This window comes from Perca fluviatilis, chromosome 4 (assembly GCF_010015445.1).
Source record: "Perca fluviatilis chromosome 4, GENO_Pfluv_1.0, whole genome shotgun sequence".
Taxonomy (NCBI): Eukaryota; Metazoa; Chordata; class Actinopteri; order Perciformes; family Percidae; genus Perca; species Perca fluviatilis.
Genome location: NC_053115.1, coordinates 2,648,500 through 2,675,999, shown reverse-complemented (window position 1 = coordinate 2,675,999; position 27,500 = coordinate 2,648,500). Strand labels below are relative to the sequence as shown.

The 27,500-nt window shown below is 41.7% G+C and overlaps 1 protein-coding gene across 1 annotated transcript in view; it reads right to left on the bottom strand.

Annotated features, from left to right (window-relative positions):
* LOC120558182 (filamin-B) overlaps nt 1-27,500 on the bottom strand; it is a 94,147-nt gene that overhangs the window by 58,535 nt on the left and 8,112 nt on the right. Inside the window, 11 exon segments of the mRNA XM_039799118.1 lie at nt 1-52; nt 10,379-10,522; nt 11,336-11,449; nt 13,399-13,592; nt 14,341-14,477; nt 17,241-17,367; nt 18,848-18,985; nt 19,923-20,123; nt 22,210-22,372; nt 23,623-23,697; nt 26,703-26,821. The exon segment at nt 1-52 is cut by the window's left edge and continues 72 nt beyond it. Of these exon segments, the coding sequence (XP_039655052.1) occupies nt 1-52; nt 10,379-10,522; nt 11,336-11,449; nt 13,399-13,592; nt 14,341-14,477; nt 17,241-17,367; nt 18,848-18,985; nt 19,923-20,123; nt 22,210-22,372; nt 23,623-23,697; nt 26,703-26,821 (1,464 nt within the window).

Here is a 27,500-nt window from a genome sequence, read left to right as displayed (position 1 = left end):
CAGGACCGAACACCTTCACCATCTTGGGGTGGCTGCCTTTACCCACGTTTACCTACAAGCACCACAACAGGAAATTAAACAACTTATTTTAAGGAGATTTCCTCTCTCCCTTCCTGCAATGTCTAAAACAGCACAGCATTTAATTTGTTTTTGGTATTTGTAACATTAAAAAGAATAAACATTAAATATGGAGTGCCACAGGGCTCCGTCATGGATCCCCTACTTCTTAGTCTTTACAGACAACATGCAACACATTTCAATACATTTTTAAATAGGTTATGTTGTATCTCAAATGGCTTAATTTCACTAAATTTTATTAACACAGAAGTGGCCTTGCAGTTTAGGTAAGAAGGGTGAAATTTGAAACCGCAAAGCTGTCGACTAGGACAGCCGAACCATCATTGCACCCTAACTTTCATATCAGCTGCCATAAAAGTATATATATTTTTTTAAATGGTTAATTAATTCGGGGGCCTATATTTTGGAGCCCAGAGACATGCCAAGAATTATAGATAACCTGAAAGTGGTACCATGCTTGAGGTACTGTGGTGAATTGTGCAATTTCAAATATTTTCAGTGTTGCTAAATGTGACATTAAAATAATGTGTACGTCACAACTTTTGATATGTATTTAAAGCGGATAGGAGGCTCATCTTGTTGGTCAAAAACCAACAAGATGATTGAGGGTGAGGTAAGGTAGTGTTCAAGTGAAAAGATTTCCCCTTAGTTTCTAAAAACATCTGCGATACGCTAAGCTAATTTTCCAGCTGCAGCTTCAGAGGCTGCAATAAAGAGCTGATGAATGATTGTCAAACTTGATCTCAAGAGGCAAAAGGCATTCTGTATGTAAATCTGTAGAAGCAGATCACATCTATAATTTACACTGAGTTAAGATTTTACCTATAAAATAACAGTTATAGGAGTAGTCATTTGTAGTTTTGTCTTTTAAGGCTCCGACACACCAACCCGACAGCCGACTGTCGGCAGGAAAGTCAGTCGGACTGATCAGTCTCCCCGAGTTGGTCCATCAAGTGCCTCAGAACACCGAAGAGACGCCGACTTCGCGTACGTTCTGTGCGTGAACGAGACGTAATACGTCTCAATAACAGCAGGCGGCGCTAATCTGTATTGTCGCCCAAAAAATGAAAAGACGAATGCGTCACGTGGGTCTGGCTTCTCCTGAATTTCAAAGCCGACAATACTGGCGGCTTTGAAAAGAATACGATCTTGTATTTTACGAAGATAGTTCACCGAAACGTGTTTCTGAAAACATTTTAAGCGAGAAATAGGCCGTGCAGTTGCTGAATCTGTCTGTTTTGATCGACAAAGGTCAGTTTAAAAGATTTTCAGCAGAGTTTGAGAGACTCTAGCCACGCTCATCCCGCTCGTTATTTCCGGTAAGTGTTTTAACATAAGTGCACCGATTCGCTAGTCAAGGGCTAGCACTCCACCAATCAGATTGGTCATTGAGTCCGACTGCCCACTGGCCGATTCAACAAGTCAAATCGGCCCAAATTAAAGCCGACGGCTCCGAAACACCGAACAGACTCTAGTCACCGACCTCGCCAGACTGTCAGACGGCCGATAATCAGGTTGGTGAGTCAGCACCTTTAAGAAACTATTTAAAAACTAGCGACTTTACGTACTGACAAATCCTGCAGCGTGGAGTAAGTATACCCAAACATATCAAAGACAGAGTTTTATTGAATTTTCTTGTCAAAAATTCTTTTTTTTCCTCTGACAAAAACACAACACATAATTATCACTTACTTTACACACTCAGCTACATACGGTTTATGTACACATTTTATGTATTTCTGCATCGTCATTTTTGCCACCATTTCTAGAGTTACGATTACAATTATAGGATATACAAGGATTATAAAATATGTATTTCTGGTTGGTACTTTGTAGTAAATTATGGCATTACACTGAAACTTGAAAAATCTAAAACACACATGTAAATGATTGAGAAATAAATACTCACTAAAATGAAAAAAAAACCAGCAGCTAACTACAGCAAATGAACGAAACAACACAGTAAAACATTTAAGTGAAATGTCAGAATTTATTTTTTAAACCAAACTAACTTCCACTTAAGTGGATAGAAATGATGTTGAGTTTTAGTACAGTTGAGGAATAAGGTGAGTTTCAGACATGTTAGTTACAGATTCACTGTTAAACAAAAAAATGCAATCATTAAAAAAATGCATGTACTGCATATGCATGCACAAAACTTTGTTGACTAAATTACCTTCGGAAAACAAATTCATGAAAACAAATCCTTTCCTCTAAAATCTTTTACTTTAAAAAGGTCCCATGGCATGAACATTTCACTTTATGAGTTTTTTTTTAACATTAATATGAGTTCCCCCCCCAGCCTGCCTATGGTCCCCCAGTGGCTAGAAATGGTGATAGGTGTAAACCGAGCCCTGGGTATCCTGCTCTGTCTTTGAGAAAATGAAAGCTCAGATGGACCAATCAGGAATCTTCCCCTTCTTCTCCTCAAACAAGCAAAGTGGCAGTTGGTCAAGGCCACCCCCACCCCCCCTCCACCTTGACCCCCCCCACTCTCTCCTCCTCATTAGACACAGAAATGGCACATCCTAAGGAAAGCTCATTGTGGGACTGGCTCTAGTGGCTGTAATTCTGCACCAAGGCTGAATTTGGGGAAAGAGACTTCAGATACAGTATTAGGGGACCACTAAGGTCTATATAAAAGAGACTTCAGATACAGTATTAGGGGACCACTAAGGTCTATATAAAAGAGACTTCAGATACAGTATTAGGGGACCACTAAGGTCTATATAAAAGAGACTTCAGATACAGTATTAGAGGACCACTAAGGTCTATATAAAAGAGACTTCAGATACAGTATTAGGGGACCACTAAGGTCTATATAAAAGCATCCAAAAAGCAGCATGTCGTAGGACCTTTACGGTAAATGTACCCAATCGTTTTAACATATTACACAGATCAAAAGTCAACACACTCACCTAATACATAAAAACTAGAAGCCCGTCTGGAGAGTGCAATGCATTTCTCTAACTTGTAAAGCATAGAAACAGCAATTTTGTCTTATTTTATCAGCATCTTCCAGGTTGGTTTTTGAAGTTACAGACTTAGGGCTCCAACAGTTTTATTTATCAACGTAACTTCAAACAAATCTCACTTAATCCTCAAAGCCAACACTACATTCAAAGATCCATGGATGTAGTTATTAAAGATGTAGATTTGCGTAGTGAGTAAGTTCGGGGCTTACTAGGCAGCCACATTAGCCCGCCAAGCCAGCCGGGCCAGCTATTGTTCCGTTAGCAACAGAGGTAATCCCACGACCATCGATTCCTGTCACACAACTGACTGCAGTCATGCTTCTTCAGAGGTGCAGTTCATACAAGGCTCGATGGCCTTTTCAGCTCGTCTCCTTGGCCTATGTCTTCATCTTGCTGCTTACACCTTTTCATCTAACAAAGTCGTATTTCCCAAAATGTGGAACTATTCCTTTAGGTATCCTGCTAGCTAGTTTACACCTGCTTTTAAGAGGCGCAGAGGAATTTTCACCGCAAAATAGAGGCGCGCTTTCACAGGCGGTTTTTGTACATACTGCGGAATACATAATTAGGCGCACTAATACGCTTCCCCTCCCATCTCTTTATGGGAAACTCCCATGAATGCATATGCATGACACGGAAAAGCACAATTTACCATTTTCAGTTCTGCGACAGGCAGTCGCAAAAGCGTTAGTACATCTTTTTGTGTTTAACAAGCTCCTTTTCACCAGTAGCAGTCGCTACTGAGTCACTATCGATGGCGTTTTAAGCCCCCAATGTCTCCTTCCAGGCCGAGCTGCGACCGTTGACTTCAAGGAACCTAACCCTGACCCTGACCATTGCCTAACCCTAGTGCCTAGACGTTGGGGGGCTTAAAACACCGATAAACTGTTAAAAGCGACAATCACAAATATCTTTGGTAAGAAAAAGGAAAAAACACAAAACACTTTTTTTTTTTTTTTTTTTTTTTTTTTTTTTTTTTTTTTTCAAATTTCCTATTTCCCTTCCAATTAATTGATTTTTGTCAGAGTTGACTGTAAAAAAAAAAAAAAAATGGGGGGGGGGGGGGTTGTGTGTGTGTTTGTTTAATGAGAAAGTGAAATTTCTGTTAGTTTTTTTTGTGAAACGTCCGTAATAAATGCTGGTGAGACTGACCCTGCTTGCATACAACAATTTTGCGTCAGCCTCGTCAGCAAAGGTAAATATTCTGTTTTCAATACAATCGAACGACAACACAAAATCTGCAGTTACATGTTGTTTTCCATCAGTCATGGCTCTTAGTGAAAGTTGGTTTTAACCAGGTTTCCACCATGAACCTATCTCCACGCTGCCTTCTTTACCTTCCCACACTACTGAGAGCTGGGTGTGACTGTTTACTTTCTATCCATCGACTGTATCAACACTAAAGTTGGAGAAAGGTGTGGTCGGTGCCTGCAGGCTGCTGCAGCTCACAACAAGCCTGCTGATTCATCACAGTGACATCCACTCCAAACTTTGGAATAATTTCAATTTTTCAGACAAGTATAAACTTCCCTTAACCAGTTGAAATGACTTGTGGACCAGTAGAAATACTTCCATCACAGAAGAACAACACCACTGTTTTTCTGTTGCAGAATCTACCATGAATGCTAAGAAAAGCTTTGTACAAATACTGTGAGAAGAGTAGCAAGCCTCAGAGCGGACCCTACACACCCTGGCCACATCCTGTTTGACACCCTACCCTCAGGTAGGCTTAGGGTCATGAGGGCGCGGACAAACCGCATGAGAAATAGCACTTTTCCCAGGGCCATAAATGAGCGGCTGAAAGGCTGAAAGGCTAAGATAGACTTGAACCATACCGTGTTTGAAAATGCACTGGTTCTCTTATTCTGGTTTTAATACTTTTTATCTTTCAATTTTTATGCTGCTAAGTGAAGGCTTGATGTCCTCTTAAATTTCTTTGTGTAGTGATATGCAATGACAATAATCTATCTATCTATCAAAGCTGTGCTCAAAACCAAACAGTCTGAAAGCAAATTCCAATCATTTTCTTCTTGATGATTGCACCATATTTTTATGCAGCAAAGTCTTTAAAAGCTCTTTGAAACTGCATCAACTTGTCTGGTCTTAAGAGTTCTTGCATCATAACTTTGTACCTCTGATGTTGCAACACAAAGAAAGTCTTAGCTATCTCCTGAGGGCTGTTGGCATCGTCATAAATTCCTGAACAGACAAACGCATATCCAGAAATATCTAAGGCCCATTGGAAGTTTCTCATGAGACTTATTTGCCCAGAGGGTGAAACTATAAAATCCTTATAATAACAGGGAGAAGGGAAGACAGCTGATAAACATTGTCCAAAAGCTCACAGTGATAAGAATGATTGTAAAGATGATTACAATGCAAAGAAGTAAAATAAAAACCCTTTCACTCTGACAGTTTTATTTCATTTATTTAAAAAAGGTGCCCTGCCACACAAAACCGTTTTTACTTGCATTTTTTTTTTTTTAAATATGTCAGGTCCATATGTGTGTGTGTTATGTGGTGAATGTGAAAATTAACTGCTACCTCCTCTGTCAGCTCTAGCCACTGAACAGAAATCAGCAGAGAAATCAGACCAATCACAACAGCTGGTCAGTCTGGCATCATGTTGCCTGACCTCATTACTATTCATGAGCTCGCCCAGTTGGGCTGGGTAAAGGATGCTGACAGCCAGGCTCTCATTCGCTAGCTGTTACCCAATCAGAGTCAAGCAGATTAGCTTGTTGAATATTAATGAGAACTGGCACAAATCGAGCTGAGTCTTCCTGCAGGGTTTCTATACCACGCTAGAATGGCTTGAAACAAGGTAACCAAGGCATTATTACCACAAAAAGTGTTAGTCCATGGTAGAACTTCAGATGAAATATGTGTGGGCAGGGCACATTTAACGGTTTTCTGAGAAGACTTGAATTAAAAATAAAAATGTTGGAACTTTTTTAAATCCCTTGGTCAGAGCCTCATAAATGGGGATATAATAAAGGAGCTCAGTGAGTATCATAAAGTCACTTTTGCAAGCTTTTATTGGTAAATAAAACTCAGTTCTAATAGATGATATTTTTACTTTGATGCGTTACACATGTGAAGTGAAAAAGAACAAGATTTACTTCATAAAAAATATAAATGGCTTCACTCATCTGAACCTCTCACACTTTAATAGAGCCCGACCGATATATCGGTGGGCTGATATTCGGCATTTTCCAAACTATCGGTATCGGCATTTATAACGGCGCTCTACAACCTCCCTGTTGGCAGTTTAACCCTTTAAGTTTCATAGCTTAAGTTTGTATTTTTATACATTTTATTTATCAGAACTTTAATATATTTTGACGTTGAGACAATAAAACAAATTAAGTCTATTTTTAAACTGCATTATCATATTTTAGTGAGGACTCATGAATAATTACAAATAACTATTGTGAGGGAAATCTTTTTTGTTACGCGTTTCTGGATTTGTTTTTTTAAATATACTATATATATATATATATATATATATATATATATATATATATATATATATATATCGGCCCGATATATCGGATTTTTAAATCACCAAATATTTGTAGAAACCATAAGGAAACTCCAAGGCTTTTTAATTTTTCTAAAAGAGAGTGCCTTGGAGTTTCCTTATGGTTTCTACATTATGTTTATCCCATCCAAAGAGCACCTCAAGCTAAAATTTTGAGTCTTGGAAGCGCTCCGTTACAGACTTTTGATAAATCACCAAATATTTGTATTGATATTGGCCTTAAAACTCCTTTATTGGTCGGGCTCTACACTTTAACGTAAACCACTGCACATACACGTTCGTACTTTCAGTGTTTCACGAGCTCCTTTTAACCAGTTTTAACCAGTAGGAGTCGCTATTGCAGCAACAAGGATGTGATCCCTCACCGGCTTCCCACCAGCCTAAACTGATAAGTGTGTTGGCTGGGACGAAGAATCAAGTCGGAACTAGCGTTGCTTGGAAATTCAATTTCAATTCTAACTACTCACTGATCGGGCTTTTTAAAATTGGACTGGCAATTAACACCAAAGCAAAAATATCAAAAGCTACAGTGGAGCACAGCGCTCTGAAAACACACTCAAATTTGTTGCAGGTTTTATTTATCTATTTATTTACTTATTTACTTTTGTAAATGTAACCTTTGTAAAGTCACTTTTTATGAAATGTATTGTCTGTTTTGCCGTCCTGGCTATGTACGGTTTGTAATGTCCCATTTCTCTTGCATTCTTGGTGATTCCGAAGAAATATGTTCACATCTGTGGACAATAAAGTTTTTGTAATCCTAAATAGAGAAAACACAGTGTTCTGTTAACCTGTTTACCTTGTCAAAGTGGTGTAGAGGTCTTCATTTGCTTGTGTTTTCTCAAACGGATCATCGATTGTGCATTGAGCTTTCTTGGCCACCAAAGCACAAGCAAAGACTGACTGAATTTGTGCATGTGCCCATCAGTTTCTTTTACAGCCATTACATCATTATTTGTACTATGTGACCCTGTATATGTTAACGTAGCGATGTACTGAGCCAATCCCAAGTATCGTATCGGGGAAATTAGGCCATATTTTACATCACGTTAGTTTCAGGAGTCACATTTTTCCAGTTATTTTCAATAATAATATATCAATAATTTAAGACTACAGCTGTTATTTCAATATGTCAGATATGTATTTAATCGACATAAGTAAGTAAATTAAGTATCAGACTCAGTATTGTCAAATATAGGGTGGGAATCACAGGTTACCTCATGGTACGATACACGGCTCGTGATACCGATAATATCACGATACAGCAATTCTGCGATAATCAATATATTGCTAGACAATCCTATAATGATACAGCACGATATCGGTCTAACTATGAATACAAAATGCCCGTGAAAAGCTTAAGTGCAGTCTAAACTGCTAGTTTTTCAGTCTGAAAATTAAAATGACCCAACTATAGAGCAACTCTGGGTCCAGACTTTGGACTTCAACGTGCCCGGGGCATCTGTTATTTTCCTCAAACTGCTTTCTGCCATCCTGTTGAAAACCTCTTTCTCTTCGGCTGGTTAACTCATGTTCAAGTCTCCCTCGTTCATGGGTTGAGCGCCACCTCGAGGAGCCATGAAGCAGCCACGCTGGGAGCAGGGAAATCTATTTAGAGCGCCTTATTTTATTCATTAAAATATCAATATTTGGCGCCAGCGTACCGATTATCGTAATGCACGAAGGACAACGATATATTGCCGTTTCGATATTTTGTCCCACCCCTAATCAAGACAGCCCTACTTTAAAGTATACAATAGAGATTTATAGTTTTTAGTATTACTGGTGCCTTATTTCTCCATTAATTACTTTTCCCTCTTCAGGTTGTTCCCAATTAAAATCACGAAAGCTCTTCACCGGATTGCATCTTGGATCAGAAAGGTTCAGATTAGTGAAGTTCTAGTGCAGGTCAACCAAAGAAAAGTGTTAAAACTAAACCGAGAGCTAAGTGAGGTACAGTGCATGGACAGTGGTTACAGTGCAGAAAAGGCTGGTTAGTGCATGTGGTGGTTAAATCCTCTTCAATACATAGAAAACAATTTCAGTTAAAATGACTTAATTCAAAACAAGTTATGATTAGTGAGGTTGTAAAAGACAAATCAAAAGGTTGTTACAGTGCATAGACAGAGAGGTTACAGTGTGTTGAAGAAACTACTGCATATAAAATGTGAAAATAAATTTAAAATGCAATAGGGTTTGTTAAACACATGAGTTGCAATTGCAATTTTTGATCATATAGTAGGCGTTAGTGATAGGCAGTCATGATTTTTTTTAGTCAACGACAAAACATTTGTGTAGCGTTAATAACGTGTTAAAGGCACAGTAGGTAAGACTTATAAAACTGTCTGTCATATCTGCTGAAACTGACCCTATGTTCCAGTAGAACTACATGAAGCAGGTCATTTAAAAATCTGGCACCACCTACAGCCTGTAGGTGGTCCGCTCCCTGTTCAGATGCACCAATCAGTGCCAGGGGGCGTGTCTAACTGCGTGTCAATCACTGCTCATGCACACACATTCATTCTCCCTTGTGGGGGGAGGGGCTTAGGAGACCGTTTTGGGCTTTAGCGGAAAGGGGGGAGGGACTGAGAAGTTGTCGATGTTCAAATTCTTTGGATCTTCACAATCCTACCTACAGCACCTTTAATGTCAATTTCATATCACAAGTCAAGTGTGCAGCATACCCTTCACCATACCTAGAGATTGGCATGGTTTTATTTCAGTTAGCCTAATAGCTGGTTTGATTTGCATTGAGAGATGATCTTATGGAAAGTACTCCATGCCAATCTCTAGGTATGGTGAAGGGTATGTGATGATGTGGGGGTATGGTGAAGGGTATGTGATGATGTGGGGGGTATGGTGAAGGGTATGTGATGATGGGGGGGCCAAGGGAACTTTCAGGATGCATAGTATCCTGGATCCATGAAATAACTTTCCTTTAATAATAAACATCTGCCTTCCTCTATGGGAATCTAACATAGGGGTGTAGTGACTTTAGTGTCCAGTGGTTCAGACATTAATGGCTGTGTGTTAAGTTATTTTGAGGGGACGGCACATTTACACTGTTATACAAGCTGGACACTTCATACTTTACATTGGAGCAAAGTGTAATTTCTTCAGTGTTGTCCCATTAAAAGATATAATGAAATATTTACTAAAATGTGAGGGGTGTACTCACTTTTGTGAGATACTGTAGCTTGTGAGTAGCAGAGTGATGGCTAAACTGTAAAAGCTGTTTTGAACAACATAATACGATATTGTGGTGTTTAAGCCTTTCGTATATTCATTTCAAATTATTTAAGCCTTTTTCTTCTAAATAAAAAACACATTTTGTTCTGATTTCAGGTACTATTATTTTCCATTATGTTAAATTCAGGAGTCAATACAACCTTCATTATGCAATATTCTTGTTAGGATACTTCTCACCATCACAGGTTTTCACATACTGTTTCCATTTCTTTTATATAGATGTATTCTTTTATTTTTTAAAGAATTTACTTCTGCAATTAATTTCTGTGCAGCTCCACTAGAAGCTGTACCTCTCCTCAGTGTATGTCGTGATGATGATCAGAGGCTTCTTAGTTTTACAGCTTGCATCTTTACATTTTGACTGCTTTCTTTCCTCCGGAACGGTTGCCTCTGATTGGACAACGTTGACGCTTTCTGCCTTAACTAAAGCTTCTGACTGAACGACCTTAGCGGGTCCTGCCTCAACCGGATCCTCGGGTTTCGGCGGGACATCACTTGCTGTTTTTACGGGGTGCTGTGATTGGCTGCTTACCCTGAAGGGGCTGTTGGGGACGCTGACACCTCCCCAGGCGACGGCCACGGTGTGTTTGAGAGGAGAGGCGGGCGTGTAGGAGCACGAGTACAGCCCCTCACCTTTACTCCTCACCTTCACCTCCACAGGTAGGCCCTCTGCGTCCTACAGACAGACAGACAGACAGACAGTTAAGAAGATGGTCAAACCTTCCTGAAATAGAAACAAACAAGTCCAAACATGTAGCTGCATATGAATGTTTGTTTGCAAGGTTTGCAGATCGAAATGGATTAAAAAAAAAAAAGAATCACCAGATTAATCGATAATGAAAATAATGAATGTATAACTGTTATTACAAAAAGCTCTCGCAATCTCACTTGTATGACACCGAAAGCTGTGTGTGTGTGTGTGTGTGTGTGTGTGTGTGTGTGTGTGTGTGTGTGTGTGTGTGTGTGTGTGTGTGTGTGTGTGTGTGTGTGTGTGTGTGTGTGAGTGTGTGTGTGTGTGTGTCTGTGTGTGTGTGTGTCTGTGTGTGTGTGTGTGAGAGAGAGTGTGTGAGTGTCTGTGTGTGTGTGTGTGTGTGTGTCTGTGTGTGTGTGTGTCTGTGTGTGTGAGTGTCTGTGGTGAATGTCTGAGAGAGTGTGTGTGTGTGTGTGTGTGTGTGTGTGTGTGTGTGTGTGTGTGTGTGTGTGTGTGTGTGTCTGTCTGTCTGTGTGTCTGTGTGTGAGTGTGTCTGTGTGTGTGAGTGTCTGAGAGTGTCTGTGTGTGAGTGAGTGAGTGAGTGAGTGAGTGTGTGAGTGTGTGAGTCTGTCTGTGTCTGTGTGTCTGTCTGTGTGTACGTGAGTGTCTGTGTGTACGTGAGTGTCTGTGTGTGAGTGTGTCTGTGTGTGAGTGTCTGTGTGTGTGAGTGTGAGTGTGAGTGTGAGCATGTGCGTGTGCGTATTGATGATTTAGCACGAGAGGATTTCTGTGACCTACCTGAGCCATGATCCTCAGAGGTCCTTTCCCAGCATCCTTAGCGCTGACAGTGAACTCGGCAGGTTGGCTGACCAGGCAGCCGGTCCTCTCAAGCCCCGGCCCGAAAGCCTGAACCTGCAACCACAAAACCAATACTGAGGATTAGGGGTATCCCGATTCTTCAAATCCACGATTTGATTTTTGATTTTAGGGAAAAACATTGTGTGTGCTTTTTGGAAGCCAGGGTCTAATGGTCAGACCCTCCACTCTATAACACCACGGTACAGTTGTTCAGTGGTCAGATACACATTTAATTAACATTTAGGTGAATATAAATATCATATTGGACTCCGTTTCGGAGATACCCAATATTACACCTCTCACAACAGGGCTAGAAAAACTTGGAAATCAGAAAACTCATCTATCTCAAATCTTATCTCTTAACATGTGCCTGAACCTAAGTTTGGTGGGCCAATCACAGCTCTTTTTCGGCCGGATGTGCGTCCCCTTCCTCTTTCTTTGTGTTGGCTTTCTAACTGGTGGATTTTTGAGGACTATGGTTAACTGGTCCTCAGATCTCTGCAGGGTATGAATGTGATCAGATCAGACTGTGGTGGTACTGGGCAGCTTCCAGTATGAATGTGATCAGATCAGACTGTGGTGGTACTGGGCAGCTTCCAGTATGAATGTGATCAGATCAGACTGTGGTGGTACTGGGCAGCTTCCAGTATGAATGTGGTCAGATCAGACTGTGGTGGTACTGGGCAGCTTCCAGGTATGAATGTGGTCAGATCAGACTGTGGTGGTACTGGGCAGCTTCCAGGTATGAATGTGGTCAGATCAGACTGTGGTGGTACTGGGCAGCTTCCAGGTATGAATGTGGTCAGATCAGACTGTGGCGGTACTGGGCAGCTTCCAGGTATGAATGTGATCAGATCAGACTGTGGTGGTACTGGGCAGCTTCCAGTATGAATGTGGTCAGATCAGACTGTGGTGGTACTGGGCAGCTTCCAGTATGAATGTGATCAGATCAGACTGTGGTTGTACTGGGCAGCTTCCAGGTATGAATGTGATCAGATCAGACTGTGGTGGTACTGGGCAGCTTCCAGTATGAATGTGGTCAGATCAGACTGTGGTGGTACTGGGCAGCTTCCAGTATGAATGTGATCAGATCAGACTGTGGTGGTACTGGGCAGCTTCCAGTATGAATGTGATCAGATCAGACTGTGGTGGTACTGGGCAGCTTCCAGTATGAATGTGATCAGATCAGACTGTGGTGGTACTGGGCAGCTTCCAGGTATGAATGTGGTCAGATCAGACTGTGGTTGTACTGGGCAGCTTCCAGGTATGAATGTGATCAGATCAGACTGTGGTGGTACTGGGCAGCTTCCAGGTATGAATGTGGTCAGATCAGACTGTGGTGGTACTGGGCAGCTTCCAGTATGAATGTGGTCAGATCAGACTGTGGTGGTACTGGGCAGCTTCCAGTATGAATGTGATCAGATCAGACTGTGGTGGTACTGGGCAGCTTCCAGGTATGAATGTGTGAATGTAATCAGGGCGTTCCTGCAACAGAGAGGCTGCCTCTCAGTGCACCTCCCCTCAATAAATAAAAGGTTAATCGTCTGAATTCAAACTGTTTTTTTCAACGTTTCTTTTTCCCGACGTTTTTGTCACTTTTCCTGATGTTTTGTCCATTTTTTGGTCACTTTTTCCGATGTTTTTGTAGAGTTTTTTTCCTCAAAGTTTTGAAGCTTTTGACATTTTTGTCTCTTTTATTCAACGTCCTTTTTTTATTTAATTTTCTTTTCTCCAAATGCTATAAAATAGAATTTAAAAAAAAAACACCCAAATGTAAGGAAAAGTGTACTTGTGAAGAGCGTTGTATGGAACCATCCACGTTATTTTCTTTGACAATTTGGTTGAAAGAAACTCATATTTGTGATGTAGGAACTTTTAGAAAAAGACAAATGCCAATAAACCAGAGCACGTTTTCCTCCTATCTCAGAATGCTGTGTGGACTAGCCAGACCTTCCTCCGCAGCTCTGCGGAGGTAGGTCTGGCTAGTCTAGTGTTGTACTGACCTTATCTGGGTCGCTGGCGTTGTTGTCTTGGACGATGTGGGCCATGAAGGGGCTGTTCTCGATGTCCTCCTCATCACAAGTCACGTGGACGGCATATTCTCCGGGCTCTGTCGGCCAGTAACGGACGTCACACGAGCCGTCGTTCTGGTCCTCGCACTCGATTTTAGCCTGAGAAGGTCCCTCGATGGCGAAACCTGACGACACAGCAGATCAGATCAGTCAGATCAGATCGGATGTAACACGGGGGTGATGAACTGTCAGTGTAACGCTTATCAGTTCACTGTTCTATAAGCACAAAAAGGACATTTGGAAAAACAGAAAAATTGGTTCAAATAATTTTCCTTTTTTTTTTTCCACCTTGACAAATTAAAAAATGTGATCTTTAAACTGTTTTTCCAATTTTCTGTTTTTTTTATTCAGAGGATCAGAAATTGAGAAAATTATTAAATTGCATCTGAGCTCCAATTATTCACAATACTGCCATGGTATTCTCTCCCTCTACTTTGTGGAATATGCAGCTCATTAACTACATATGGACCAAAAAACACCCCAAACTGATAGACTTTGGGGTCAGAGGTGCAACTGATGCTTTTGAGTGGGGGGGGCAGGGCGTAGATAGGTGGTACGAGGGAGAGAATATCATGGCAGTATTGTGAATAATTGGAGCCCAGACACAATTTTGTAATTTTCAAAATTTCTGATTCTCTGAATAAAGACCTAAAATTGGAAAAACAGTTTAAAGATCCAATTTTTTTAATTTGTCAATGCGGAAAAAAAAGAAAAATTGGATATTGGAACAAATTTTTCTGTTTTTCCAAATGTCCGTTTGTGCTTAGACAATTGAACTGATAAGAGTTACACGGACCGATGACAGCACTCAATCCAATCGGATTCCAGTTTAAAATCCTGATAAATACCGGTAATAACCCAAAATACACTCACCCAGCACTCCGACATCAGTGCCGACAGACTCCACTACAAAGGTGGCAGGTTTACCCACAATGCCTCCCTCCAGGCCAGGACCCCAAGCCCTGATCTGCTGAGGCCCAGCTTCCCGACCCACCGTCACCTCAAATGGACTGAACAAAAAGGGAGAGCGAGAGAGGAACTGTCAGAACGAGTAAAATCACACACACTCCTGCTGAACCCTGCTCTGGAGCTGCTGGTGTGGTAATGCTGCAACACATGAAGTATGAAAAACACTATGGGACTTTCTATACAGTATGTGTATGTGTGTGTGTGTGTGTGTGTGTGTGTTGTGTGTAGGGGGGTAAGACACACATGAGATCATTTGCTGTCACACAATAACACACAAATCTCTTCTGTAATCCAACCTACAGCCTATACTGGCTGAGAGAGAGAGAGAAGTTTTAACCAGCAGCCAGATTGCATGAGCAATGCGTGTTTGTGTGTCTCTGTACTCTTCATGTGTTTAGATGGAAACTAGCTTCGCACCAACTGACACACACACACACACACACACACACACACACACACACACACACACACACACACACACACACACACACACACACACACACACACACACACACACACACACCTTTTTGTTTCTGCCAAATACTCATCTCCACTAACTACTACTTCTCCTACTACTAATACAAACAGTAATATAATCTAACTATAAATCGAGGAACCTGTGTGTGCACCCGTTCCCCAGTAGGCTGAGCCTGGCTCCCTGCTCCCCTTCGTACACTTTCTTCACACAAAAAGTTATTAAAATCAAAACATTTCAGTTAAAACTTTAAAGAGTAACTTAAAGGCTCTGACGCACCAACCCAACGGCCGACCGCTGGATCTGCCCAGAACCAATCGCTAACGTTTGGTCGTGACGTCGGCTTAGCATCGCTAGCGTTAGCCTTAGCCGACTCCTTCGCCGCTAACGGAGCGAGCTGGAAAACCAAACCGTTCCTGAACCCCCGTGGGGGAGGAGGACCACGACATCATGGCCCCCAACACAACTCAGCAGAGACTGGTCTTGCTCGGGCTTTAACTTCTGGATATTCGGCAGCGTTGCCACAACGGACCGAATGGCTTCGCTCGCGTCTTTCTCCGGCGCCATTACGGAACTACAACTCAAACTAGCGCACGACCTCAACGTCACCGTTCTCAGCCACTCCCTCTGTTCACTGATTGGACCGCCAAAATATTTGGCAGGAGAAAACCAAAGACTATACCGAGTACCGAAGGGAAATGAAAATTGAGCGAAAGTACGTAGGAGGGCGGAGCCAGGCTCTTTAATATAGACCTTAGTGGTCCCCTAATACTGTATCTGAAGTCTCTTAGTGGTCCCCTAATACTGTATCTGAAGTCTCTTTTATATAGGCCTTAGTGGTCCCCTAATACTGTATCTGAAGTCTCTTTTATATAGACCTTAGTGGTCCCCTAATACTGTATCTGAAGGCTCTTTTATATAGACCTTAGTGGTCCCCTAATACTGTATCTGAAGTCTCTTTTATATAGGCCTTAGTGGTCCCCTAATACTGTATCTGAAGTCTTTTATATAGACCTGTGGGGTCCCCTAATACTGTATCTGAAGTCTCTTTATATAGACCTTTAGTGGTCCCCTAATACTGTATCTGAAGTCTCTTTTATATAGGCCTTAGTGGTCCCCTAATACTGTATCTGAAGTCTCTTTTATATAGACCTTAGTGGTCCCTAATACTGTATCTGAAGTCTCTTATATATAGACCTTAGTGGTCCCCTAATACTGTATCTGAAGTCTCTTTTATATAGACCTTAGTGGTCCCCTAATACTGTATCTGAAGTATCTTTTATATAGACCTTAGTGGTCCCCTAATACTGTATCTGAAGTCTCTTTTATATAGGCCTTAGTGGTCCCCTAATACTGTATCTGAAGTCTCTTTTATATAGACCTTAGTGGTCCCCTAATACTGTATCTGAAGTCTGTGGAGGGACCACACCAAGAACCAGAATCACATTCCTTTAGTGTGATATTGGATGTGAGAAGAAGGAAATGGTTCTAACATTGCTCTTTAGAGGTGTGTGAATTTATAGTAATTAAGGAGTAATTTATATAGTTCTATTTTATAGCGATCCATTATCTGTTCAACAACATGTTCCGTTAAAGAAAAGATAGAAAATACATATTTGTGTGTGCTGTGAAGTGGTTAGAAAAAATGAAATCAGAATCGGCTAAAACCGGTATCTGCTGGCCTAACTCAAAGAAAATCGGAATCGGTCTAGAAAGTTGTAATCGATGCATCTCTAATAAAAAACATAATCTCTCTCTCTCTCTCTCTCTCTCTCCCTCTCTCTCTCAAACAGTGACAGAAAGGGTTTTCTGAGTGTAACATTAGCCGGATGATCTAACCGTCAGTGCTGGATAAAATGAAACAGAAACCTGCTCAAGGACAGCTTCTCAACCCCCCCCCCCAAAGATTTCAACATGTCTTACTCACTGTGGGAACTTTCTGACCCCGTGTGGCCTGTGAGGGCACGAACAGACAGGCTACATGACTCTGGTGTTCTGTGAAATGTTTCGTTTTTACGGGTATTTCACCGACATGTACAATTTATTTAATTTCTGAAGACACACTGGTTATTCATCAGTGTGTCTTGTTGCCAAAAATTCCTTTACATGTAGTTGGCTTCTCTTCCCATCTGGCTGACTGCTCAGAAACTTGGGGAACTCCCTGTACTTATATACTAAAACTAATGCTCACATATCTGCTCTGCAGAGAGGTGACAAAGAGAACACGAGGCCCAGGCCAAAAGACTTCATTCCCCTGCGGATCCAACCATTCAGATCAGATGAGGTAATGTGCTGAGGTAATTCTTACACACACACAGTAACAACTTACCTCTTCGGGATGTGTTGACCCCCCCAGGTGATTGAGACTGTGTGTTTGCCAGGACTGTTTGGATAATACTCATAGGAGAACACACCGTCCTGACTGGAGATCTGCTTCACCGGCTCCTCGATGCCCTCTGAACGAACACACACACACACACACACACACACACACACACACACACACACACACACACACACACACACACACACACACACACACAAACACACACACACACACACACACACACACACACACACACACACACACACACACACACACACACACACACACACACACACACACACACACACACACACACACAGTAATCTGAGTTAAAAGAACATCCTGACATTTTGGGAAATATTTCATTTAGCCATCAGTCCAAACGAGCTTCTTCGCTGAGCGTTACCTTCTTACAGTGTTTCTTACAAGGCTCTGTCTATTGGAATATATACATTTCATGTTACAGCAACAATATACGTAAATAGTACAAAAACATGACATTTTTTAGGTTTTCACCACCCGCTTGGGACAACAGAACTTCAGTAAAAATGTGTTAAGAGAAAAATAATAAAATAAAATATAGAATATAGAAAACAAGCAAACAAAAAACCCTGAAAACAAATCCCAACATACAGAATATGGGAGTTAAGTTACAGCCCAACCCTAACCCTTCTGGGTGCTGCGTTTTAACCCAAACCCTAACCCTACTGTGTCACTCAGTACTTCACCCAACACAACTGTTGGTAATAAAACTAGGCTAGCTAATCAACTAATTAATAGATTCAGATCAGGGAGATCCTTGACCCAACATAAGTAATTACACAATACCATCTCTTTTAGAAGTAATTAGTGGTAACTTTCAAAGCATACATTACATTTTTTCTAAATGCAGAAAGATGCCAAATCCTCTGGCCAACACCAACTTACAGTAACAGTTGAAGTAACATTTGCCTAATTAGCTGACAAACCAGTAGCCTACAGGTTCCCTCTGTTGTCTGCTGGTGCTCATTAATACCAGGTGTAAATACCAAGGCCCCCTCTGATCAGATTACAAGTAGAAACTTTGACCTGCGGGCGCTAGAGGGATCACCAAAGTCAGCTTGATTCGTCCTCTGTGGATTATGGAAAGTCTGAACAAAATATAACGGCAAACCATCCAATGGTTGTTGAGATATTTCAGTCTTGAGCAAAGTAGTGAACTGAGCGATCGACCTACAGCACATTGCCATCCCTACAGCCATGCCACTAGCATGGCAAAAAAACTACAGATCCCATGAATCACCTTTTGACTTTAAATAAAAGTCTTACTTCATAAAGCCTCTACAGCAGAGCTCTTCAACCAGGGGTCCGGGACCCCTAGGGGGTCCTCAGAGTCACTGCAGCAGGGGCTCCAAATTATTGTAAACTTTTTTCAATAATTTCTTTTTAAATATTAAAATATCTTAACATAATTCCATCATATTATTAGCAAATATAAATCCCCACTGATGATAGGCTTCATTTTACACAATATGCCGTAGGGGGTGCCTGAGCCGTCTCTCTTTCAGTTTAGGGGTCCTTGGCTTAAAAAAACGCTGAAGACCCCTGCTCCACAGGTAAACCGTACTCACTGGGTCCTTTGACGAGCACCTTGAGGTCTCCACTGCCGGCGTTTCTGGTGTCCACCTTGAAGTCACCGACCTGTTTCACCCTCAACCCCGACGGCTGCAGACCACGACCGGTCGCCCTGCACGACCCCGGCATGCAAGCTAGACGAGCCCGAGAGAAAACACACAGGAGGGAGCGATGAGACGCATTATGATGTGGTTGTGATTATTAGCTATATGATATTTATGCAATTTTATGTGATGACATTGCGGGAACTTGCAAAAACAGGGGAAAACAGCTGCTCTTGTGTGAAGTAAATGCAAGATTTTTCAACTTTCTGCTAAGATACAAAAGTTTGGACACACCTTCTCATTCAATGTGTTTCTTTATTTTCATGACTATTTACATTGTAGATTCTCACTGAAGGCATCAAAACTATGAATGAACACATATGGAATTATGTACTTAACAAAAAAGTGTGAAATAACTGAAAACATGTCTTATATTTTAGATTCTTCAAAGGAGCCACCCTTTGCTTTTTTATTAATAAGGGAAAAACTTCCACTAATGAACCCTGACAAAGCACACCTGTGAAGGTAAAACCATTTCAGGTGACTACCTCATGAAGCTCATTGAGAGAACACCAAGGGTTTGCAGAGTTATCAAAAAGCAAAGGGTGGCTACTTTGAAGAATCTAAAATATAAGACATGTTTTCAGTTATTTCACACTTTTGTAAGTACATAATTCCATATGTGTTCATTCATAGTTTTGATGCCTTCGAAGTCAGATCTACTAATTAATAGTCATGAAAATAAAGAAACACATTGAATGAGAAGGTGTGTCCAAACTTTTGGCCTGTACTGTATATTATGGGACTTTTTTGCAACGAAAATGCAGGGATTATGAAATCATGCAAGCGCGGAAATCGGCAATTTATGCGGCGTATTTGAAAAAATGTGGCCACCACATAAATATGCGGACTTTGGCTGATTATGCGTTGAATTATGCGATCGCATAATCGCGTTTTTCTGGGAGGGACTGACTTATGTCCGAGTACCGTTACAATTTACTGATGTGGTGAAGTTGAGACGACTCACCAGGCCCCACGTCCACACCGAAGGGGCTCCTGGGGATCCCCACCCCTCCGAAGGTGACCGTGACAGTGTGCGGGCCCGCCTGGGTGGGCTTGTAGGTGCAGCGATATGTGCTGTCGCCCTTATCCTCCATCATCACCTCCACGCTGTTCTGGCGGCCCTGAGGGTCTCGGATCATGGCCGTCACATCTCCCGTACCGGCTCCTACAGAGAAACCTTAACGAGTCAGTCTTCAACTTGGACTTCACTCGCTGATTATGGAGAACACTCAAAAATAAAAACATTCATTTTCTGAAATTCTGAACTTTGTGGAAACACTTCCCCAGCGTTGACAAAAAGATACAATAAAAAAAAATTAGAAACTGCATTTCACAGCTTAGGGCACGTGTCCTAGTTTTTGTCGTTTTTTCCAAAGTTTTTGTTCCTTTTTTCGACATTTTTGACGCCTTTTCCGGCAGTTTATGCGTTTTTTTTTCAATTCTTTAGGCACTTTGTTTTAACGTTTTGGATTACTTAATATTTTGCCACTTTTCCTGAAGTTTTTGGCACTTTTACGATGTTTTTGGCACTTTTACGATGTTTTTGGCACTTTTTCCAGCAATTTTTCTGCCTTTTTTTAGAAGTGAGAAGACTACAGTATAGGAGACATGCAATAATAATAATAATAATAATAATAATAATAATAATAATAATAATACAGTCAACATATTTGACTTTTTCTCTTAAAGAAACACATGTCAATAATCTACATGTCTGGCCCTTGATGTGATTCTCATTTTCCAGCCTGGCCCTCTGGGAAACTGAGTTTGACACCTCTGGCTTAGGGAGTCAACTTTCCACTTGTAAGAGGAAACGAAGAAAAAGAAGAAACAATGGGCTGCCATTTTGGGGCATGAATGTGATAAAATGCTGCTTGAGAGTTGACGCTGGGAAATAGGACAGTGGTGTATCCTCCTGAACAGTTTAGGGCAGTGACGCATTACTTTGTAAGGATCAACAGTTCGAGATTTGGAGATGCTCCATTACTTAGGCAATGTGCAGTGTCCTGTGGTTGGAGTGGCTGTCTTATGGGAGGTTCAGTGATGAAACTGGTCCAGGATGTATTAGCTTTGCGTAGGTACTGGAGGGTAGGCTTTCGCTCTGCAAAGTACATCCCCCTGATCGTTGCTCTGATTGGTTGAAAGACTATCCAATCGCGTACAGAGTCATTTGAACTACGCCCGTTGATCCCGCCTCTTGTGCAGTAGAAAATACAGAGCAGACTCCCCAGACTAATGTTCAGTCTTTAAAGATGGAGCTTGGTCTGGTGATAGCCAGACTAACTGGAGGTCCCAAAATAGCAGAAATGAGACTCCCGGTAACTCCAAAGTTGTCTGACATGTTGAGTCTTTATACCTGCCTTGCTAAAGTTCGCAACTGGTAAGTCTACTTAAAGAAATCACCAACTTTGGTTCAGAGTTGGAGTGTGTGTGTGTGTGTGTGTGTGTGTGTGTGTGTGTGTGTGTGTGTGTGTGTGTGTGTGTGTGTGTGTGTGTGTGTGTGTGTGTGTGTGTGAACCCTACAAGTACTTGTGGAAGTGCTACTGCGTGCAGTCACCGGAGCTGAAGTTAAGGCTGCTGATGGTCAGCAACGGAGACTTTAAAGCTGTTCAACGACACTTTTGATGAAGCCGGGCTGGGTAACGGAAGTAAAGTAACGAGAAAAGTAACAAACTCCTTCGGTGGTTAAGTAATTAGAGGCATAATATGTAATGCTATCCTCAAAAAAACAATATATAGACTAATACAAAATACAAAAAAGCCGTGGTCAAATCGGACAGTTTACAGCAGCTTCCAGCAGGTGTCATCATGTTGAGTAGATTCTGAACCAATCAGCTGTTAGATCAGCTGAAAGCCAGGCGTTTCCCAGCATGCCCCTGGGTCCGCTTGGTTCTTGCAGTCAGTGGAAAACAACTCCGCTGCCTGGGTCTCAAACCTGCGGCCACCTTGATCTCGTGAGGTCATCGTTGCCCACTAGATCAAGTCGGACACAAATCTACCCAGCATGCATTGGGCGGCGATCCCCGGTGATCGATTCTGAGCAGACCTGGCTCATCTCAACCAAGCCTATTCACAGTTTGTGTGACATCACATCCTGTCGCAGAGCGATGAGACTTTTTCATTGGACTGAAGGCAGATGTGGCCTATAACATACCAGTGTTTGTGTGTGTGAAACCCTCCCAGAGGTTGTGTGTGTGTGTGTGTGTGTGTGTGTGTGTGTGTGTGTGTGAGTGTGTGTCTCCGTCTCTGACCTGCAGTGTAGATGTCAAAGTAGGTGGGTTTGTTGGCGATGTTGCCCACAGGTTCGATTCCCGGGCCTTTGACTGTGACCTTGGAGGCGTCGCCCAGCGCCTTGTCCACGTTCACCTCAAACGGACTTTTGGGAATCGGCTGGCCTGCAAACATCACCGTCACCTAGGAAACCAAAAGAGTTATCCATCTGAAGACAGGAGAAGTATTTCTGATTTGTCAACAAAAGATTGTTTTTTCTTACACTAATAAAATAATAATCCTAAAACTTCCTTTTACAGAATTTTTCATTTAGGAAAAGCCGATGAGTTTAGTAACTTTGGCCAGACTTGGAAACTTTAAACTGAAAATTAGATAATACTTTATTTATCCCACAATGGGGAAATTCACTTATTACAGCAGCAGTTTTTCCACAATAAAAACAAACCAACAAACAACCGAACAAACAAACAGGCAAACAAAAAAAACACTGAATGAATGTAAAGTGGCATTATATAAAAAGTATTTAAGTAAAGTGAGGTGGCCATAGTGCAAAAAAAAAATACTGTAATGTAAGTAAGTAATTGACGTGAAATTAGATTAAAAAATATGTAATTACATAACAGCGAAAGTAATTAATGTAACCATGAGATACAGGGTTCTCCAGATCGGATCGGGCCACATTTTTCTGTCCGAGCCCGGCCTGCGTCCGACAGTTAAAACTAGGGCTGTGCAATTAATCGAAATGTAATCGTGATTATGATTTCGGCTCCCAACGATCACAAAAACAGAATAATCGAGAAAAAGTATTATTTAGCTCATTACGTTTTGCAAGTTAACTCTTATTTTCTCTCTCCCGTTCTGAATGAAAAAATTTAAAAGTTTAAATAGGAAAAAGTATTTTAAGTTTCTTACGGTTGATTTATTTAACTTTTTCCACAGTTTTTTAAAGTTCAATAACTGCAACATCTTTCCAGAACTCAACGAGTAATCGTGTTAAATTATCGTGATTTCAATATTGACCGAAATAAATCGTGATTATATTTTTTGACAATGATACAAGCTTTTATTAAGCAGCTGTAGGAAGGCATTCGGAAAGGTCAACAGATGAGGTCATCAGCGCACACGGGGCAACAAGCGCACGTTAACACAGGCGCGCACAAGTGGCCCAATAATAAGCGGTTTTAAATTTAAAATGTTCAATGGCTTATCGCGCTGATGTGACCGAACCCGACCCCGAAGATAATTTCTAAATATCAATCCTCTACTGCACAGAGCGATGAAACGCAGGCTTTGATTAATGGCCTTCTATCAAACCAGAGTTAAATCTCTAGAAAGATTTCACAGAATTTTAGGGTCAAAAAGGAAAAAACACATTGCCGAGTGCATTTAATTATTTTATTTGTCATTTTTACAGTAAGAAAAATGGAGCTTACCTTGTGAGGTCCCACGACTTGAGGAATATAAGTGACGCTGAAGGTCTTCTTGCCCTCATTAGGCTCCGCGTTCAGCTGATCGACACACAGAAAAAGGTTTTTTTAGGATGAGTTGTGTGTCACAGTTTTGTACATAAATATAAAATCCCAGCATGTTTGTCAGTGTGGAGGCGCTGTGTTCTCTAACGAAGACAGAAACGTTGAAGGCTCCGACACACCAACCGGACGGCCGACCATCGGCAGACAAGCCAGTCAGACACTGATCAGTCTCCCCGAAATGGTCCAAAAAGTTCCTCATAACACACCGAAGAGACGCCGACTTAAGCGTACGTTATATAATGTTTAGGTCACAACTTTTGATATGTATTTAAAGCGGATCGGAGGCTCTGTGGGTGAGGTAAGGTAGTGTTCAAGTGAACAGATTTCCCCTTAGTTTCTAAAAATATCTGATACGATAAGCTAATTTTCCAGCTGCAGCTTCAGATGCTGCAATAAAGAGCTGATGAATGATTGTCAAACTTGATCTCAAGAGGCAAAAGGCATTCTGTATGGAAATCTGTAGAAGCAGATCACATCTATAATTTACACTGAGTTAAGATTTTACCTCTAAAATAACAGTTATAGGCAGGGTGCGAACTACGGGGGAGCTCGGCTCCCCTTAATAAGACATGGGCTCCCCTGAAAACGTGATTTGTGAAATTTTGGGGGTCTCTAAAAATACTGACGTGCAATTTCAGTTTTGTGTAATGTGATCATTGTGGATTATATACAAAAATATTCATTCATGTATGATGGCAATTTAAACCTAATTCACTTCAATAAAGATAACTATACTATAGTATACATACTATATACTATACATACTATACATACTGTTCTTGTCATGAGCATCAAGGCGTGGCGGCGCAAATTCAACTCATGTTTAGTACATGTTAACTCAAAGATTCGTAGGAAAAATATAAACGTTGGAGACCATTAATCAGTGCGCAAAGTCTTTGAAATCCATTCTGCAGTAAGCATCATATAGCCATGGCAAAAAGAAAACAAGGCAGTTTAATTAATTTTGGTTTTACAAAGAAACTGTGTAGCGATGACGTTAATAGCACGACCGATTCACCTGCTGCAAGCCCTGTTAGCACACCTCCCACCGGGGTGACAACGCAAGAAGAAGCTGAAGAAATAATGTCCTCTCTGGCTGAAGATGATCCTAACCCGTCTCGCTCCTCTCTCCCGTTAAACTGGAACAGCCAGCAGTGGAAAGACTGGAAGAGCCCATATACATGGCTGTTTGTTAAGGATGGAAGCTTGGGGTGCGTCTAAGGTCTAATTGAACGGAGGAATTATGATGAGTTACAGCCTGATGCTTTGTTTATAGACTATTTGTGGCTGTTTGCCCTATCTATTCCTGTCGATAAAGTATAACAGGGTAAATCCTGTATAGTGCATACACTTAGCTGTATGTATCTTTGTAAGTCATTGTAAGTCGCAAGCGCACAGCCCCCCCATGGAAGAATAAGTGGGCTCCCCCGAAGGCCACAGTATAGTTCGAACACTGGTTATAGGAGTAGTCATTTTATAATGTTTCAGAAAAATGTAGTTTTGTCTTTTGGCCGACTGTCTCCCCGAGGTCCAAAAAGTGTCTCAGAACGCACCGAAGAGACGCCGACTTGAGCGTACGTTCTGCGCGTGCGCGAGACGTGATACGTCTCCATAACAGCAGGCGGCGCCAATCTGTAATGTCGGAAACGAGGGACCATCTGTGTAGACGTGGTAAACACAGAGCGCGCTGTGGTCAGTCCTTGTTTCATCAGAGAGAGGTGATAGTAGTCAAGAAGGATCCTTGTTGTCATTACTCGCTGAACGGAACTAAATACCACGGCGAGTAATAAGATACTGGCGTCGGCAGCTCCGGCTGATTGGACGAACGCGTCACATGGGTCTGGCTGCTCCCGGATTTTTCAACCGTGCACAATGGCGGCTTCGTTCACGGTACGATCTCATATCGTACTAAAATAGTTCACCGAAACGTTTCTGAGAACATGTTAAGAGAGAAATAGGCCGTGCAGTTGCTGAATCTGTCTTCATCTCAGATCAACAAAGGTCAGTTTAGAAGATCTTCATCAGATTTTCATCAGATTTTGAGAGACTCTAGTCACCTCATCCTGCTCGCCATTTCCTGGTTAGCTCTCTACCAATCAGATTGGTCATTTGAGTCCGACTGCCCGCCCTCCAACCCAGCAAGTCAGTTGTCATTACTCGCTGAACGGAAGAAAATACGATGGCGAGTAATAGGAAGATACTGGCGTTGGCAGCTCTAGGGTTGGGTACCGTTTGGATTTTTACGATTCTGATGCCGAACCGGTACTTTTAAAACGATTTCGATTCCTAAACAGATTCTTGAAAAACTGAAAAATGACATAAAAGAAAGGCTCTTATAGAGGTTTTTTAAAATGGAATTTCTTTTTTAAATTTAACAATAAATTAATGTTTTAAAAGTACTTAAATATATAATAAGTATAGTATTTTACATCTGTTTTGGTGAGGCCAGAGGGGAAAATATGGCATTTAAAAAATAGCATTTACAGTAGCTACAGTAGCTACATATTACGGTAGCTAGCTAACGGTAGACTACAGAGAAAGGGGGATGTTTTTACGTCCGTTGGGGAGCGACAGAGGGAAAATATTTCAGACGACACTTTAGGTGGAACCGAAATGAGGAACCGAAATTTGGGTTCTGATCCGGTCCGATTCCTACCGGCTGCGTAGGAACCGGTTCCATAGTGGAACCTGGTTTCGGTACCCAACCCTAGTCAGATCTGGTTTTCTCATGCATCGATTGGCTAGTCAAGGGCTAGCACTCCACCAATCAGATCGGTCATTGAGTCCAACTGCCTATCGGCCGATTCAACAAGCCAAATCGGCCAAAATGAACACACCGAACAGACTCGAGTCACCGAGCTCGCCAGACTGTCCCACGGTTATCGGGTTGGTGTGTCAGCGCCTTGAAGAAGAAGAAGAAGAAGAAGAAGAAGAAGAAGAAGAAGAAGAAGAAGAAGAAGAAGAGGGTTCTGTTGGCGTACCTCCTCTCTGGTGCCGTCGGGATGATCCAGGTAGACGGTGACCTGACCCTGACCGGCGCTGAACGCGTCCACGGTGAACACAGCAGGACGCAGCACCCTGTTCCCCGTCGGCTCAATACCTGCAGAAGAAGAAAGTCAACACATACAGTCAGGTTAAAACAACAACAACAAGCTAGAGCTGCAAAGATTAATTAATCAGTTGTTTATGAGACAGGAAAGTTATCGCAGTCACGATTACTTCATCCTCTGTCTTGACGATCCACGGGTAAACAGCAGAATCATGCTGTTCCCATTGTAACGTAATCTAACAGGAACGTGCGTTTGCACATATCAGATTGGCGTGGGTGTGTGTGGGTGTGTGTGTGTGTGTGTGTGTGTGTGTGTGTGTGTGTGTGTGTGTGTGATTGGCGTTGAGGACGCCGCATTTTGTTGCCAGGAAAGCTGGGCCAGGTTCAACTTTCATGCAGGACAACCCTGTGAGCTCTCTACATCAGGATGCCACCAGCACTGTGAGTGTGTGTGTGTGTGTGTGTGTGTGTGTGTGTGTGTGTGTGTGTGTGTGTGTGTGTGTATGTGTGTGGGTGTGTGTGTGCGCAAGTATGTGTATGTAAGTATGTGTGTCTGTCTGTCTGTGCAAGTATGTGTATGTATGTATGTATGTGTGTGGGTGTGTGTAAGTATGTGTATGTATGTGTGTATGTGTTTTTTTTTGTTGTGTGTTGTGTGTGTGTGTGTATTGGTGTGTGTTGTGTAAAGGTGTATGTATTGTGTGTGTGTTTATTTATTTATTTTTTTCTT